Consider the following 13,899-nt stretch of genomic DNA (forward strand, 5'->3'; position numbering starts at 1 on the left):
GTCGCCGGTGTTACCGTCAGGCGCTGTTCAGTCACAGTGTTACCGTCGGGCGCTGTTCAGTCGCCGGTGTTACCGTCAGGCGCTGTTCAGTCACAGTGTTACCGTCGGGCGCTGTTCAGTCGCCGGTGTTACCGTCAGGCGCTGTTCAGTCGCCGGTGTTACCGTCAGGCGCTGTTCAGTCGCCGGTGTTACCGTCAGGCGCTGTTTAGTCGCCGGTGTTACAGTCAGGCGCTGTTCAGTCAGTGTTACCGTCAGGCGCTGTTCAGTCACAGTGTTACCGTCGGCCACTGGTTTCGTCAGTGTATGCCAACGTCGAGGTCGTGTTTGACGGGCGCCTCCGCGGTCCGCCCACGGTCCTGCGCAAAATCCCAAACAACCGTCCGAAACTCGCCAATAGAGAAACGGATAGCCACCACAGCCCAGCCCGTGTCTAGCTGGCATACAAACATACAGGCCAATCATACCATAGCCGAGTCGGCCGGCACCCGATGGCGGTTGTGTCCCGTGCTGTGCCCACTGCCTGGCAAACACTGCTCCGGGGTCCGCTGTGGGTGCACAATGCACACAATAGCGCGCGCCCTCCTGGCTCCTGGGAGCTCCCGAATCCCTCGGGTCGCTGTAGAGATGCACCTAGCCTAATTCAATAAATGTGCCCGGGATTCATCAAGAAACCCCTTTCCTATCAACTGTTTGCTGTGAAGTAGTGACGTGCCTTTTCTCGATTTCAATGTTGTGGTCTGATGAGTCGTTTTCTAGTATTTCACGTTTGCGTATGGGCCCAGGGGCACTCCTGCGTGGAAGCCTATCGGCTATCAGCTTTTAGGCAAATCACATCTGAAGGAGGCCATTTGGCCCACGGATCATTGCAGCTTTATGTTTAAAAAGAGCACGTTTGCCAAACCCGACGTGGCACGAGTGGAAATGGCGCGCAGTTACCACCCCCTCCCCCCCCCTCTCGCGTCACCAGCGCGGAGCTGTGCTTTGCTTGGTCGGTGGAGTTTGCCCCTTTGAGGTATGCAGGCCCGTTGGCCGCTGATCCGCAGACTGCCGCAGGCACCATTGGGTCACGTGATGTTTCTGACTGGCCGGTCCACATTGACCGCCGGCCAACAGAACGGAGAGGCTGGTTTAGTTGAGAATCGAGTAGTGGCGGGGGAAGTTAGTTTGTTAAGGTGAGTCAAATGTTTTAATCAGGGAACGTTTTGTTGGTCGTGCATAAGAATAAGACATTATTTCATTACGCCTGTAACTACAATATGAATTATGATCAATCTAAAGCTGTTTAGTATTGTGACACCTATTTAGTGGTTGCGTCTCTAAAGGTACTACGCAAGATGCCGCTTATAAAAATCATGATTCTTGTTTGGGGGCAACTTTGGTAATAATGTAAGGAAGGTGCATCGTAAACTCAATTCGTTTGATGGTCTAGTTACCCGCAAGCTATCAGTAAACGCGGCTCGGTCCACGGCCCAACCTCTGTTGTTCCGTCGGCCATTTTTATAGTTTTGTACTAGCACACTTCTTTCCTACCAAGACAACTAGTAGTGAGATTCTGAAATTTGCGCCTTTTTGTTTTAAATGCACATTTTTATTCATCATAAATGTTTTTTGCTCTGTTCATACACCCTTACGTTGTATCTTTTGAATATAAGTGAGTCCAATAATAATTGCTAGTTCAACAATATTTAAGTATACTATGATTGTTTGGAATAATCTTTGCCAGTTGTTCCAGTTGTGAAACGAGGGGCTGCCGCCGGTTGTTTGCCGGAATTTGATGCTAGAAAGTAAGCGGCGAAAAGTAAAAGGTAATTGCGAAATATTACTAAGCATCGCTTGAAGCGTTTACAAGTAGCCCTGTGTACCCAAGCAAGTGGATGAATTGCTTTTGACACCCTTTTCTTTTCCAGAGAGGAGTTTTCCGGTGACCGTTATCGGCGCAGAACGAACATCTGCTTTGTTGAGAAATTAAGCCTGAATCAGAATACACGCCAGGCATTGATGCTGTAAGGTTTTGCAAGCATTCTGGTGTGAAGTAAGATGACTGATGTGCGGCCAAGCCCAGCTGCAATGAACCACAACATGAGCTCCAGCTCCATGTCAAGTTTAAAGTAAGTACCTACCAATACCTACACATGCTTGAGATGATCCTGCAAGCTTTGAAATTGTCTTACTCTGAGGCCAGTACAACCAAAAGAAAAGATGCAAAATGACCTGATCAGTCGACGCACCGTAACCCTGCGCTCAATGTCTTTCGGATGATGGTTCTGCGCCGTCCGGCCAATCCCGTTCAAGGTTAGCGGGGGCTCGGCTGCAGTTATGGAACGTGGTTTGCTGGACGACTTAGAATCTTCGGTAAAAGTATACATTAGGTCCGAGTGCCTGTTAAAAGATAAAGTTTTCACATTCTTACATTATTTGACATCCTGAATCCAAAAATGATGCTTACATGTCCTGGAGACGTGGAAAAAACACCAAATCACCAATCGCACCAACCCATTACTACACCACAATACCACCCGGCGGCAAAAAACCACGCGACGAATGAAAGCGTGGGCGTTTCTAGCGCTGCCATATTTAGATTGCTGCCATTTCAGGGGAAATTTTGGGAACCGGGGTTTTTGGGTGGGGAAAAAGAAAACGATACAAATGGTGTTATGAAAGTGACGTAATAATAACAAAAAACAAGAACCTAACCTAACCTAACCTAACCTAGCCTAACCTAACCTAACCTAACCTAACCTACTGATGTTTGCCTACCGGAGATAAGGAAAAAGTTATTTGCAGGAATAGATTGCAGGCAAGAGTAAATCAAATATTTTTAGGTTAAGTGGTCATGCATCAGGCTTCAGGCCTTCGGCCTGAAGCCAGATACATAACCACTTAACCTAAAAATATTTGATTTACTCTTGCCTGTAATCTCTCCTAAGGCATTGCCTTCGGCACTGCGCTGCTTCGCCGCGAGAAATATTATGACGTCATTATTCACAGTTGAATAGCAACTGTTATATATATCATCCTTGATTTACTCGACCTTGGCCAGCTTTGCGTAAGTAATCGCCGTCCGGCACATTGCGCTAGCGTGGAGTGCGGTAGCGGTTTGCGGTAATTGTAAGTATTCCATAGTTGCTTTGATACTTGGTTCCAGAATAAATAACTATCAGATATGAAATCAGGAGGTCAAAATACATCGTACAGTGTGCTTTTCATAATCGGTTCGCCACTCGGACCTCACGTATACTAATACCGAATCTTCGTCGTCCGAGAGACATCAAACGCGAGGTGAAGCTCCAATAAACAAACAAACAACCAAAAGAAACCATTGGCTCCAGATATATATGCCAAAAGTCACCCCCAAAATTTGCTAGGCATAAGCAAAAACGAAAAGCGGGTAGTCTTAAAGCAGGTATCACACTTAATTTTGCAACCAAGGAGAGGTGCTATACCCTGAGCTACTTTCTAATCAAACCAGACCAAACCAAACCTAACCAAGCCTGACTTCACCTTTCCAAAACCTACTACCTACCTAAAACCTACCACCTTAAACCTACAACCTAACCTACTGTGCGTCTCTTGGTTGCATAAAACAAGTGAGACGCCTGCTTTACCAGTTATTACTACCTACCTACTGAAAAGTGATTCAGTTAGCCTAATGCCCATGTTTTCAATTTAATGGTTATTGTTCAGTTTGGATGGTGAATATTGTGAGATGCTTGAATTGATACAGGAAACAATGGCAGACAATTTTTCAATTGGTAACAGAGTTCTGGTCTCGGTCCCATATACCTTTTGGGTTTGTTCAGGATTTGATTTGCATTTGATTACTGAGCTTCTTAGGTGGTCTTGCATGAACTTTTTGGTCCTTTAAGGTCCTATCTCAATGAAACATTGAACTATATGCCACAGTTGTCAAAGACATGCCATTTCAATTTTGAACTTCCTGCAAAAAGAAACAACCACATCTTACCAAACATGTGACCCAAGGCCTGCATAATACCAGCTCAAGCTCAAAAGTTATTTGTGCCTGATGGCTGAATTAAAGGTTATAGGATCAAGGTGATTAAGTGCCACCTGATCCAATCGGCCTAGCTTAATATCTAGGTAATCAACACCTACTTAGTGCTTACTTAATACCTGCATGACACCTTACCTTTCAAAGGTGATGGATGCATTGAGCAGTAAGACTGTAAGATGACTCAATGGATGTGATTATTTTCCTCAAGCTAATATATTATAAAGTAATAAACAAGCTGTTTCAGTGCTTTTTTTTAGATCTGGAGGATGTAAATTGAATATATTTGCTGTTGTTGAATCAAAATGTACATGCTGTTTATGAGAGCTGAGGTTTTTCGTGAATAACGCGAAAACCGCGGCGCAACGAAAGTTCGCATGACTTTTCCCTCATCTATTTAACACTTGGTGTGCAAATTTGAACCTCCTACATTTCAAATTCAAGGTCATCCAGGTCACTTCGAATGACCCAACCTCAAATCACTTTTTTGCAGCTTTGTCACGGTGTCAGAGCTACAGTAGATGATGGAGGCCTTTGAAAGTCACAGGATGTAATGAGGCCATGTAATGAGGAAGCTATAATTTGTATATCTCTGAATTTTGATATCGATGATCTAACCTTCCATGCAGTGGGGGGGGGGGGGGGCATTTTTTGCCCCCTTTAGTTTTTTGATGTAGCTCCAGAACCGCTGCGCCGAACATCACCAAACTTTCAGTACCCTCCCGTAAATAGCTTTAACACATTGTGACCAAAAAGAAATTCCAAACCGGGCCGGTGCTCCGAGACTTCCGCGCCGGGCTGGGGGGGGGGGGGTCTGAACACCTCCACCCCTTCTAACTCGGCTCCTGGGCCACGAAGCGACACGCGGTAAGCGGCAGTCGAAAGAACGTCCAAAATAAGGACGAAAACGCTTCGATCATTTTCTGGGTCAGGTCAAAGGTCAGGTCACCAGAGGTCACCAAAGGTAAAATGTTGGCTATTTCAACATTTTGGAAACTGCCAACGGCTATCTCGGGAACCGATAGAGCTACAGCGCCGCGGAAAAGCGCATTCGATAGCTCTTTTGACGCGCTTTCGAAAACATGTTCTCAGATTTGACCTCAGGTTAACGATTTTGCCTCCAGAGGGCAAAAACTCCAAAAATAACCGTTTTTACGAAGTGTTTTTCGGCAAACTTTTGACTCAAAAGAGTCATGACATTACTTTTGCCAGCATCGTGTTCCTCTCGTCAAGACGCGTCGAATGAACTATAAGTTGACCATGAAAATTCAACTTGAAAAATTGACCTCGGGTCAAGGTCATGACCTGACCGGAAAAGGTTATGTTGCATATCAGTCGATCCGCAACGTCGAGCCGAACACATCGAAGGCGTTTTCATCGCTCTGGCATGCCGCTATCAGAAGTTATTAACGAAAAACTGTTAGATTCTTTTCGTGACCTGAGATGACCTCGATGACATAACGAGGGGTCACAGTTGCCATTTTCCGGTTCAGTGTGTCAATTTTACCTGCGTCTCGATGTTTGAGAGTGTCTAGAATGGCTTTCGTGCAAAACAGACGCTTTTCAATTTTCTCCCATTGACTTATAATAAAGCAGAGGCCGCAAAATTGACCTGACCTTAGGTCGCCGATATCAAAATTCTGAGATATACATTTTATAGATAATGTTACTCTTATCAATCGCTGCAAGTTTCAAGGCAATCGTTCAGTCGGGGTAGCTATGATGAGCATTCTTATTTTTTTTTTTAGTTAAGGTCACTCGGTGTGACCTGGTGACCTGACCTTAATCGACATGGGTCTGAAATTTTCACAACATGTGCGGAAAAGATGCACGAACAGGTTTGCCAAAAAAGCGGCGCCGTTTTTTAGATATCCGCGAAAAACCGCAGTTGGGGGGGGGGGGGGGGTTCAAACACCCCCTGGCCCGGCGCGGGTTAACCCTCGCCCGTAAACGGTGTTTTGCCACCTTCGCCCATGCAGGGGGGGGGGGGTTGGTGCGACCCCCCTGGCGTTTGAAAACGGAGCGTCGTAGAGCTTAGCGGAAAAGACCAACGGATTGCTCTCAACGAGATCTCGCGATTGGGGGTATATTTTTTGGTCCTAGGTCAACATTTGACCTACTTATGACCGGTAAAGGTCAAATTTTCGGAAAAATCTAACTTTTTCAGATTTCCGCGCCGATTGCGGAAAAACGGTAAGAGATATCGACTTGAAACCTTCACTATCGTGATCCTTGATCAATTGTCTATCGTTTGGTGTGTGTTTCGATGTCATAACTCTAAAAATGATGCGTTGGGAGCATCGGAAGTCTACAAGGTCATTTGTGCATTGGGTCACGTCAGGCGTGTGACGTCACTGACCTGACCCTGACCCAAAATGAACTACAAGAAACAACCGACGATGCCTAAAATGGATAGCAAATTCGCATTCAGGGCATCATAATACCCCGAAAAGGCATAAAAGTGCAAGAAGTCATTACAGGTCAACCGAGGTCACTGACCTTACCTTGACCTTTAGTAACCTTCAAAAGGTCAACGGACATTGTGCCAATGTCAAATCAGCCAGTTGTGATTCTAAAACAACCCATCAGTGTGTCAGGTCAGTCGGCATTTATACAAATGTGAAGCAATCTTCATTTTATATTAGCGTAAATCTGGCCATAGGCGCAAAATGACCTAAGTAGTCGGCGCGCCCTAAAGCCCCAATTAACAAACAAACAAGTAAATCTGGCCGGAGGTTGTTCCCTTTATGACGTCATAACTCCGTGACCTGACATGACCTTGAAAAAAAATACCAAAAGTTGCGCAAAGGATGCCCCAAAGGGTACTGAAAATTTGAGCAGGCTATCTGAAACGGTTCGGCGTGTAGCTAAGAAAAACCTCAGGGGGGGGGTTGCACCAACCCCCCCCCCCTACATGGGCGAGGGTTAAACCTTACAGTCGCCCACAGGCCACAGGCTGCACCAATCACGCGAAAGAGACGCTCAAGAAAAATTGGCTGCCTGGTATTATCGCAACTGCTTTTTTGGCTGCCTGGTATCTGCGCAACTGCCTAACCTAACTCATATCAGATAAATTAATGGAAAAAAGGTCCAGAATATATTTCCGAACTTGTTTTTTTTTTTATTCCACCGAAGAAGAACCAAGTTCGGAAATATATTCTGGACCTTTTTTCAATTAATTTATCTGATATTATGAGCATAAGGTCAATTTTACCATTTTTATTGATTACAATCATACTCAAAGAAACGTTGTACCATATAAAACCATCAACCGCAAACTAAACAGCAATTTTTATGGCTGGTAGTAGAGCATCAGCGATCTGATAGCTCGGCGGCTCATGTGGGGGAACTGTGCTCCGAATATGAGTGACTGTGTCCGGGTTACCCCCTCGCTGGGTACGAGGCCGGTAGCGGACTGCCGCCGGCGGCGCTCCAATTCAGGGTCGCGTGACGTCAGCACACCGGGCGGCTGGCCCGGGACGCGACGGCCAGTCATCGCTCGTAATGCCCCGACTCATGTAGGGGTGGTGGACGGATGCCTCAGTAGTCCAGCGACCATAGCAGTTTGAAACATTTTATAGATGGATGATGTTTCTCGACTGTGGCATCTATTCGAATATGCCCTCCCTGAACAATACCTACTGCTCGTTTTTACATTTCAACCAAGGTTTTTGATATCTGCTGTCAGTTTGGTTTTGGTTTCCCAATTGCTCTGAAATTACATGTCACCAGTAACGTTACGATGGTTTTCAGTTGTCGCTGTACCTTGTCGTTTGGCATTGCTGAGTGATAACTGGTTAGTGTTTCACGGCATTGCGCTGCAGCGCGCTGCGCGTAGCGGCGCGTTGGGTTTCCATGGAAACAAACAAATTTGGAAGCTCGCAATGCTAAAGGGTCGAGCTGAATTCCGAACGCCGCACCAATACAGCAGCGCGCTGCAGCGTACTGTAGCGTGGGGCCGTGAAACAGCGCCCGGGCAGCATCGGCGGCGCGGCGCGTCGGCCGGCGGCCGGCGGCCGGTGACACGGGAGCGGGTCGGTGCGCGGCCGAGGCAAGCAGTGACGCTGGCCCGCTCCCGTGTTGCAGAACGACGCAGCGCGGCCAGACGCTGCTGCGAGAGCTGGACCACCTGTCGCTGACGCACCCGGACGAGTTCCGCGAGCGGCTGGGCGCGCTGAAGCACAAGTACCAGCGCAGCGAGCAGCAGCTGCAGGAGCTGGTGTCGCACCACGAGGCCGAGCTCCGGCGCGCCATGCAGCTCTACGAGAACGTCTCCGGACGCATCTCGGCCACGCGGACCCGGATGCGTACCGTGCGCGAGAACCTGGTCAACTGCAAGATGCTGCTGCACTGCAAACGCGACGAGCTGAAGAAGCTCTGGCAGGAGGGCGTCGAGCACAAGCACATGTTGTCGCTGCTGGAGAAGGTGGAGGAGCTGCGCGGGCTGCCCGACGCCGTGTCGTCGCACATGCAGCGGCGCGAGTTTTACCGGGCCACGCGCCGTCTGACGGACGGTCTGGCGCTGCTGGACGGCCAGCTGGTCGGGGTGCAGGCGCTGCAGGAGGTCCGCGCCGAGCTAGAGGCGCTGGCCGACGAACTGCACGAGCGGCTGGCCGACGAGCTGCAGCGACACCTGTACGAGCAGAGCACGCAGCCGGCGCTGGCGGCGCTGCAGCGGCACGGCAGCGGACGCTGCTCGGGCCGCGCCGGCTCCGAGCGCGGCGACGAGCAGCGCAGCTCTGGCCGCTCGTCGGCGCGGGAGCGCGAGCGCCGTCCGCTGGTGGACATCTCCGGCCTGCTGGGCGGCCCGGCCGGCGGCGAGGAGGAGCTGGAGGCGCTGGACGGCGGCGACGGCGCCAGCCACCCGGCCGTGCTGGTCGAGTGCCTGACGCGGCTGCAGAAGCTGCCCGACACGGTGGAGGCGGTGCTGTCGCGCATGGAGTCTGAGCTGCTGTCGGTGGTGGCCCGCACGTCGCGCACGCTGCAGGAGCAGCGGTCGGTGCAGGTGGTGGCGCCCGCCATCGGGCCGGCGCTGGTGCAGCCGGCCGACGGCCAGGCGCTGCTCTCTCAGCTGGTGGACGCCGTGGCCGACCAGTTCCGCGCCGTGGCCGCCACTCACGAGCGGGTACTGGTGGCGTTCCGGCGCTCAGCCGCCTCCCGCGGCCTGGACACCATTGCGCTGTACAGCATGGACGACGTCTGGGCGCGCATCCAGGACGTGCTGAAGTTGGTTACATCCGAGTACCTGGATGTGCCGAGCGCGGGCGGCGCGGCCGCCGCCGACACGCCTCTGACGCCGCGCACAGAGACTGCCGCCGAGCTCTCCAGCCACTTTATGCGCAAACGGCCGCCCCGCGTCCGCACGCGGCAGCTGTTCAATTTTGACGCGTCGTCGACGAGTCTGAACATGGGCGCGTACCTGCAGGAGAAGGCGCGTCTGTCGCGGCAGCGCGGCGAGGGCGCGGCGCTGCTGGCGTCTCCGGGCGAGCGGCGCCGCCTGGTGCCGGCCGACCCGCTCAACATCACGCTGCTCTACCCGCCGCTGATGCGGCTGGCGGCCGAGATCGAGGAGAAGCTGGGCCAGACCTCGCACTGTCCGCTGCACAGCTTCATCAACGACTACATCAGCGAGGAGCTGCTGGGCCAGCTGCGCGCCGAGGGCGCCCTGCTCGCCGAGACGCGCATGGACGGCTGGAAGACGGTCCAGGAGCCGGCCGAGCTGGTGGCACTGGGCGCCGCCAAGCCGCTGCTGCAGTCGGCCGTCCAGGTGCGCCGCTTCGTGGCCTCGCTGCGCACCTTGATGACGTCGCTGCCCGACTACTGCAACCACTTCCTGTCCATCATCTGCGGCGTGCTGGTGCAGTACAAGGAGGCGTGCGGCCAGCAGTACCGCGGCCTCACCCAGGCAGAGCACGGACGCGCCGTCGTCTCTGCCCAGTGGGCGCACGACGAGGACATCAGCCGCTTCCTGCGCGAGCTGCCCAACTGGCTGAACCAGAAGCAGGGCGGCGCGGCGGCGGCGGCCGCCGCCGGTGCCGAAGACCTATCCGTGGAGGAGTCACCAGAAGAGGTGCGCGAGCGCAACCGGCGCGAGACCGAGATCCTCTCCGGCAACCTGGGTGACGGCGACATCGGGCCAGGCGAGGTGATCGCGGACGTGCAGCTGCTGCGCCAGCTAGCCTGGCTGCACGAGAGCCTGGAGTGGCTGGGCGGCTACGTGCAGAACATGGCGGCCGACCTCTCCGAGTCCGGCGCCGTGCCCGAGTCGTCTGCGCAGACGCTGACGCAGCTCGGCCGCGACCTGGAGGAGCTGGCCGACAGTGGCCTGCTCGTGCTGCACCTGGAGGTGCGCGTCCACTGCTTCTTCCACCTGCTGCCTTTGACGCGCCAGGGCCAGTTCGCGCCCAACCTGGACAGCTCTGAGCCGGACCCGGAGGTGAGTCGGCTGAACCGCGACCTCTCCTCCATCATGGACGTGCTGCAGACGGCGCTGCGCAAGCGCAAACTGCGCTACATCTTCGAGGGCCTGGCGCCGCTGGTGTCGAACCTGCTGATCGCCGACCTGCCGCACATCCAGCGCGTCAACGAGAACGGCGTCAAGAAGATGGTGCGCGACGTGCTGAGTCTGCAGCAGAGCATGACGAGCCTGACGATGGCGCGCGAGGTGGCGCTGGACCAGGCGCGCGCCTACTACGAGCTCCTGCTCAAGGACAGCGACGAGGTGCTGGCGGCGGTGCGCGAGCGCGGCGCCGCCTTCACGGAGGCCGAGTACGCGGCCGTGCTGGAGCTGCTGCACCGCAGCCAGCCGGGCGCGCCGGCCATGAGGCTGCACCGCACCCTCGAGCGGCTCTCGGACGTGATGTCGGGCGCGCTGGCAGCCGGCGCGCACGGCTACCCGCACGAGTAGGGCGCGGAGCCGAGAGACAGCCGAACTGTCTGCGGAGACTGCGACCGAGACGGACGCTGCCCAGCGGCGACCGAATCAGTATTTTCCGCTCAACGCTGGCATACCTTTTCGCTAGATTATTTGGTGGAAACACAGACGGTAGTGGTAAGCTTTAATGACTTCCTATCCTAGCAGCCTATCGCTTATAATTCGGGAGTTCGTAATCCGGCATTTTTATGGGTTTCCATTCATGTAGCCGAAGCTACCTGCCCACATATACACGCATATCGCACCTGTACCGAATATTTATTGTTATTCCAGCCGCCAGCGATTGCAGACTGATCATGTATTGGGGGATGCGGCGAACAGCTTTGATGAGTTTCGGTTGCACATTAGTTTTTTTTATAAGCCGTTTGTTGCTAGCCGGGATGAAGGGTGGCCAACATTGCTTTCTCACTGCGTCACCGAGTTGAGAAAACACGTCCTGGAAGTTTTGGTGTCTTGATAAGTTACATAAGGTATTCTGTGTAATACTAAATACCGTGTAACATTTACTTCACCGCTGCTTTTGTATGCATTCGATGTCTGTTTAAACCTCGGTTTGAACTGCTTGCCGGAATAAACCTTGGATATGTGCAGCAAATCTGTATTCAACTGTTGACTTTCTAGCCAGCTGCTCCACGGGTACTCTTGAACAGCCTCCGATAATATAGAAGTTATCTTTTCTCTGCCGCAATCTGCTTTTCGAACTATAAAAATGTGACTCCGCTACTCACTACTTCTGATTGGGGAGTAGTTTCCGCTACTCCGCAACTCTGCAACCAAACAGGTTGTCTGTGAACACGGAGTAGCGGACCAGCATTCCGCTACGCCCACCTGGCGTTTTGCAACATGCACATGGGACGGACTACATCTTGAGTTGCGATTAGCTGGTATTGGCCTGGGCTCCACCCGCCGCGCCGGGGAGGGAGTTGGAGTTGAGGGGGGGGGGGGGGGCGCTATCGGCCTGCTCTCTGCTCTCCGCAAGGCGCGGCTCAATCAGCGGTCTGTGGCAGCCGTAGCCGTGTACTCGGTTTAGACGATCGAGTGATTGTATCCGTTAAAGGAACTATCCCACCTTCTAAAATGTTGTTAAAACCAGTTAAATTGTGCACGACTTTATAGATTGGATGACCAGGAACACGGTTCTGGCATTTATTTTTCATTAAACATCTTAGGCTTCCCATATTCCAAACACAAACTTTCAAATATGTGACGTCACAGTCCAAAATTACCTCCTGCCCCAGGCCACATTACTGTCATAAAGCTGATTCTTTTTACTCTGTAGGCACCACAACAAAGTTCAGACCAAGTTTTAAGTGATTTTTCAACGAACAAACCCATTTAAATCAGAATGACTAAACGAGGTGACGTCACACTAACGGTCGCTCCATGTTGAAGATAGGACCTTGCGCAAGGCCCATTTTCAAATGAAGGGAACGAATTTCTTCAACACCAAGAGGCCGCGGGGGTTGCAACCTAGATAGATAGTGGTTTCTGAACCTCGCCGCAAACTTGGCTATCTCAACTCAAACCCCATGTTAAAGGTGGGATCCTTTAACCCTCGCCCTGGCAGGGGCGGGGGTTGATGCAACCCCCCCCCCTAAGGTTTTTCGAAGATAGCGTAAAAACGGCGGCGCAATTTGGCACAGCCTATGGGGCAACCTTTTTACATATGACCTGAAAATTTCAGGTCCGGGTGACCGTGGGTCAGGTCACCAGGTCAGAAAAACCGGTACAAGGTCATGGTCAAATTTCAATTTTCTTTTTGCACCTGTCCAAACCACAGTTTTGGACCGATTTCCTTCAAACTTTCAGGATATGCTAAGTTTACCGAGTTGTATAACATATAGTTCGGGTTTTTTGAGGTCAATGACCTGAGGTCAGTTAGAGGTCATTACGTCGTAATGTTAGCCTATGGGAAAATACTAAATTCGGAAAATACTGGAGATATTCGCTTTGTTTCATCACTTTTGTGCTTTGAAACCATAGTAATTAACAGCAGGTCACTTGGTGCTTCTTTGTTTGGTGTACTTATCCATGGGTCAGGTCAAATGAGGTCAACTGAGGTCAAATGACGTTTTTGCCAATCACTTGGCACATAATGACGCTAGAGCTTAAAAATGGTGTCATTGTGTTCCTGTTGATCAGCCGAATCAAATTATATGCGATATGATGCAATTTGCTTAACTTGAACTTATTATTTAAAGTTTACTTAAAAATTAAGAAAAACTTTAAGCACACTCAAGCAAGCAAACAACTATATCATTCGACGCGCCTTGACGTGCTGAGTTCACTGATGCCTTTCTTTTTTCTCTATCTTAATTAGATCAAAAGCTATAAGCGAAAAACTTTTGACCTGTTTTTAGCGAAATTTTTACATTTATACCCCCCAAAACCCCCCTAAATATTGACCTAGAGCAACCAAATTTGCACAGGGGCGAGAACTCCAGGGGGCCCACCTACCTACCAAATTTGGTGTTTCTATGTAGGTGCCATAGGAGCCAATCGCGAAGGGGGGGTCGCATCAACCCCCCCCCCCCCTGTCAGGCCGTGTTATGAAAATGCCCTGCCAGGGCGAGGGTTAATAATGAAAAGCGTGCATTTTGTCGGCCATTGCTGCGTGTCACACAACTGAAATTAATTGGCCCTCGAATGACTTCTTTCGACCATGTTACATGTGCCTCACGAAAGGGCATGGGTGCCGACCTCACAAGTGGGCATGGGGATAAAAGGATACAATTTCTGACACTATCTGCGCAGGGGTAAGGAGGCGCAGTGGGCCGGCCTCTGACACTGTGTCTGCCCGCAGGGGTAAGGAGGCGGAGTGGGCCGTCCTCTGACTCTGTCTGTCTGCCCGCAGGGGTAAGGAGGCGGACGGCGGATGGAAGGCGCAGCTGAACCTGCCGGAGCGGGACCGGCGGGTGAGAACCAGCGACGTCACCGCCACCAAGGGCAACGAGTT

The 13,899-nt window shown here is 51.7% G+C and overlaps 1 protein-coding gene across 5 annotated transcripts; it reads left to right on the forward strand.

The window, feature by feature from the left end:
* The first annotated feature begins 1,011 nt into the window (after nt 1–1,011).
* LOC122385074 (exocyst complex component 4-like) lies at nt 1,012–13,774 on the forward strand. Of its 5 annotated transcripts, none has more exons than XR_006257146.1 (3): nt 1,012–1,172; nt 1,908–2,108; nt 13,747–13,774. XR_006257146.1 is itself a non-coding variant. In XM_043373066.1 (3 exons), exons 2-3 carry the CDS (start codon nt 2,038–2,040, stop codon nt 10,914–10,916), a joined length of 2,892 nt encoding a protein of 963 aa, XP_043229001.1. In that variant the 5' UTR covers nt 1,012–1,172; nt 1,908–2,037; the 3' UTR covers nt 10,917–11,533. The 5 variants fall into 5 exon arrangements, 3 of the variants coding, with proteins under 3 accessions (XP_043229001.1, XP_043229002.1, XP_043229003.1); XR_006257145.1 differs by lacking the exon at nt 13,747–13,774 and adding an exon at nt 13,698–13,718; XM_043373066.1 differs by lacking the exon at nt 13,747–13,774 and adding an exon at nt 8,096–11,533.
* The last annotated feature ends 125 nt before the right edge of the window (nt 13,775–13,899 follow it).

The sequence above is a fragment of the Amphibalanus amphitrite genome, unplaced genomic scaffold (assembly GCF_019059575.1).
Source record: "Amphibalanus amphitrite isolate SeventyFive unplaced genomic scaffold, NRLGWU_Aamphi_draft 000207F_arrow, whole genome shotgun sequence".
Lineage (NCBI taxonomy): Eukaryota > Metazoa > Arthropoda > Thecostraca > Balanomorpha > Balanidae > Amphibalanus > Amphibalanus amphitrite.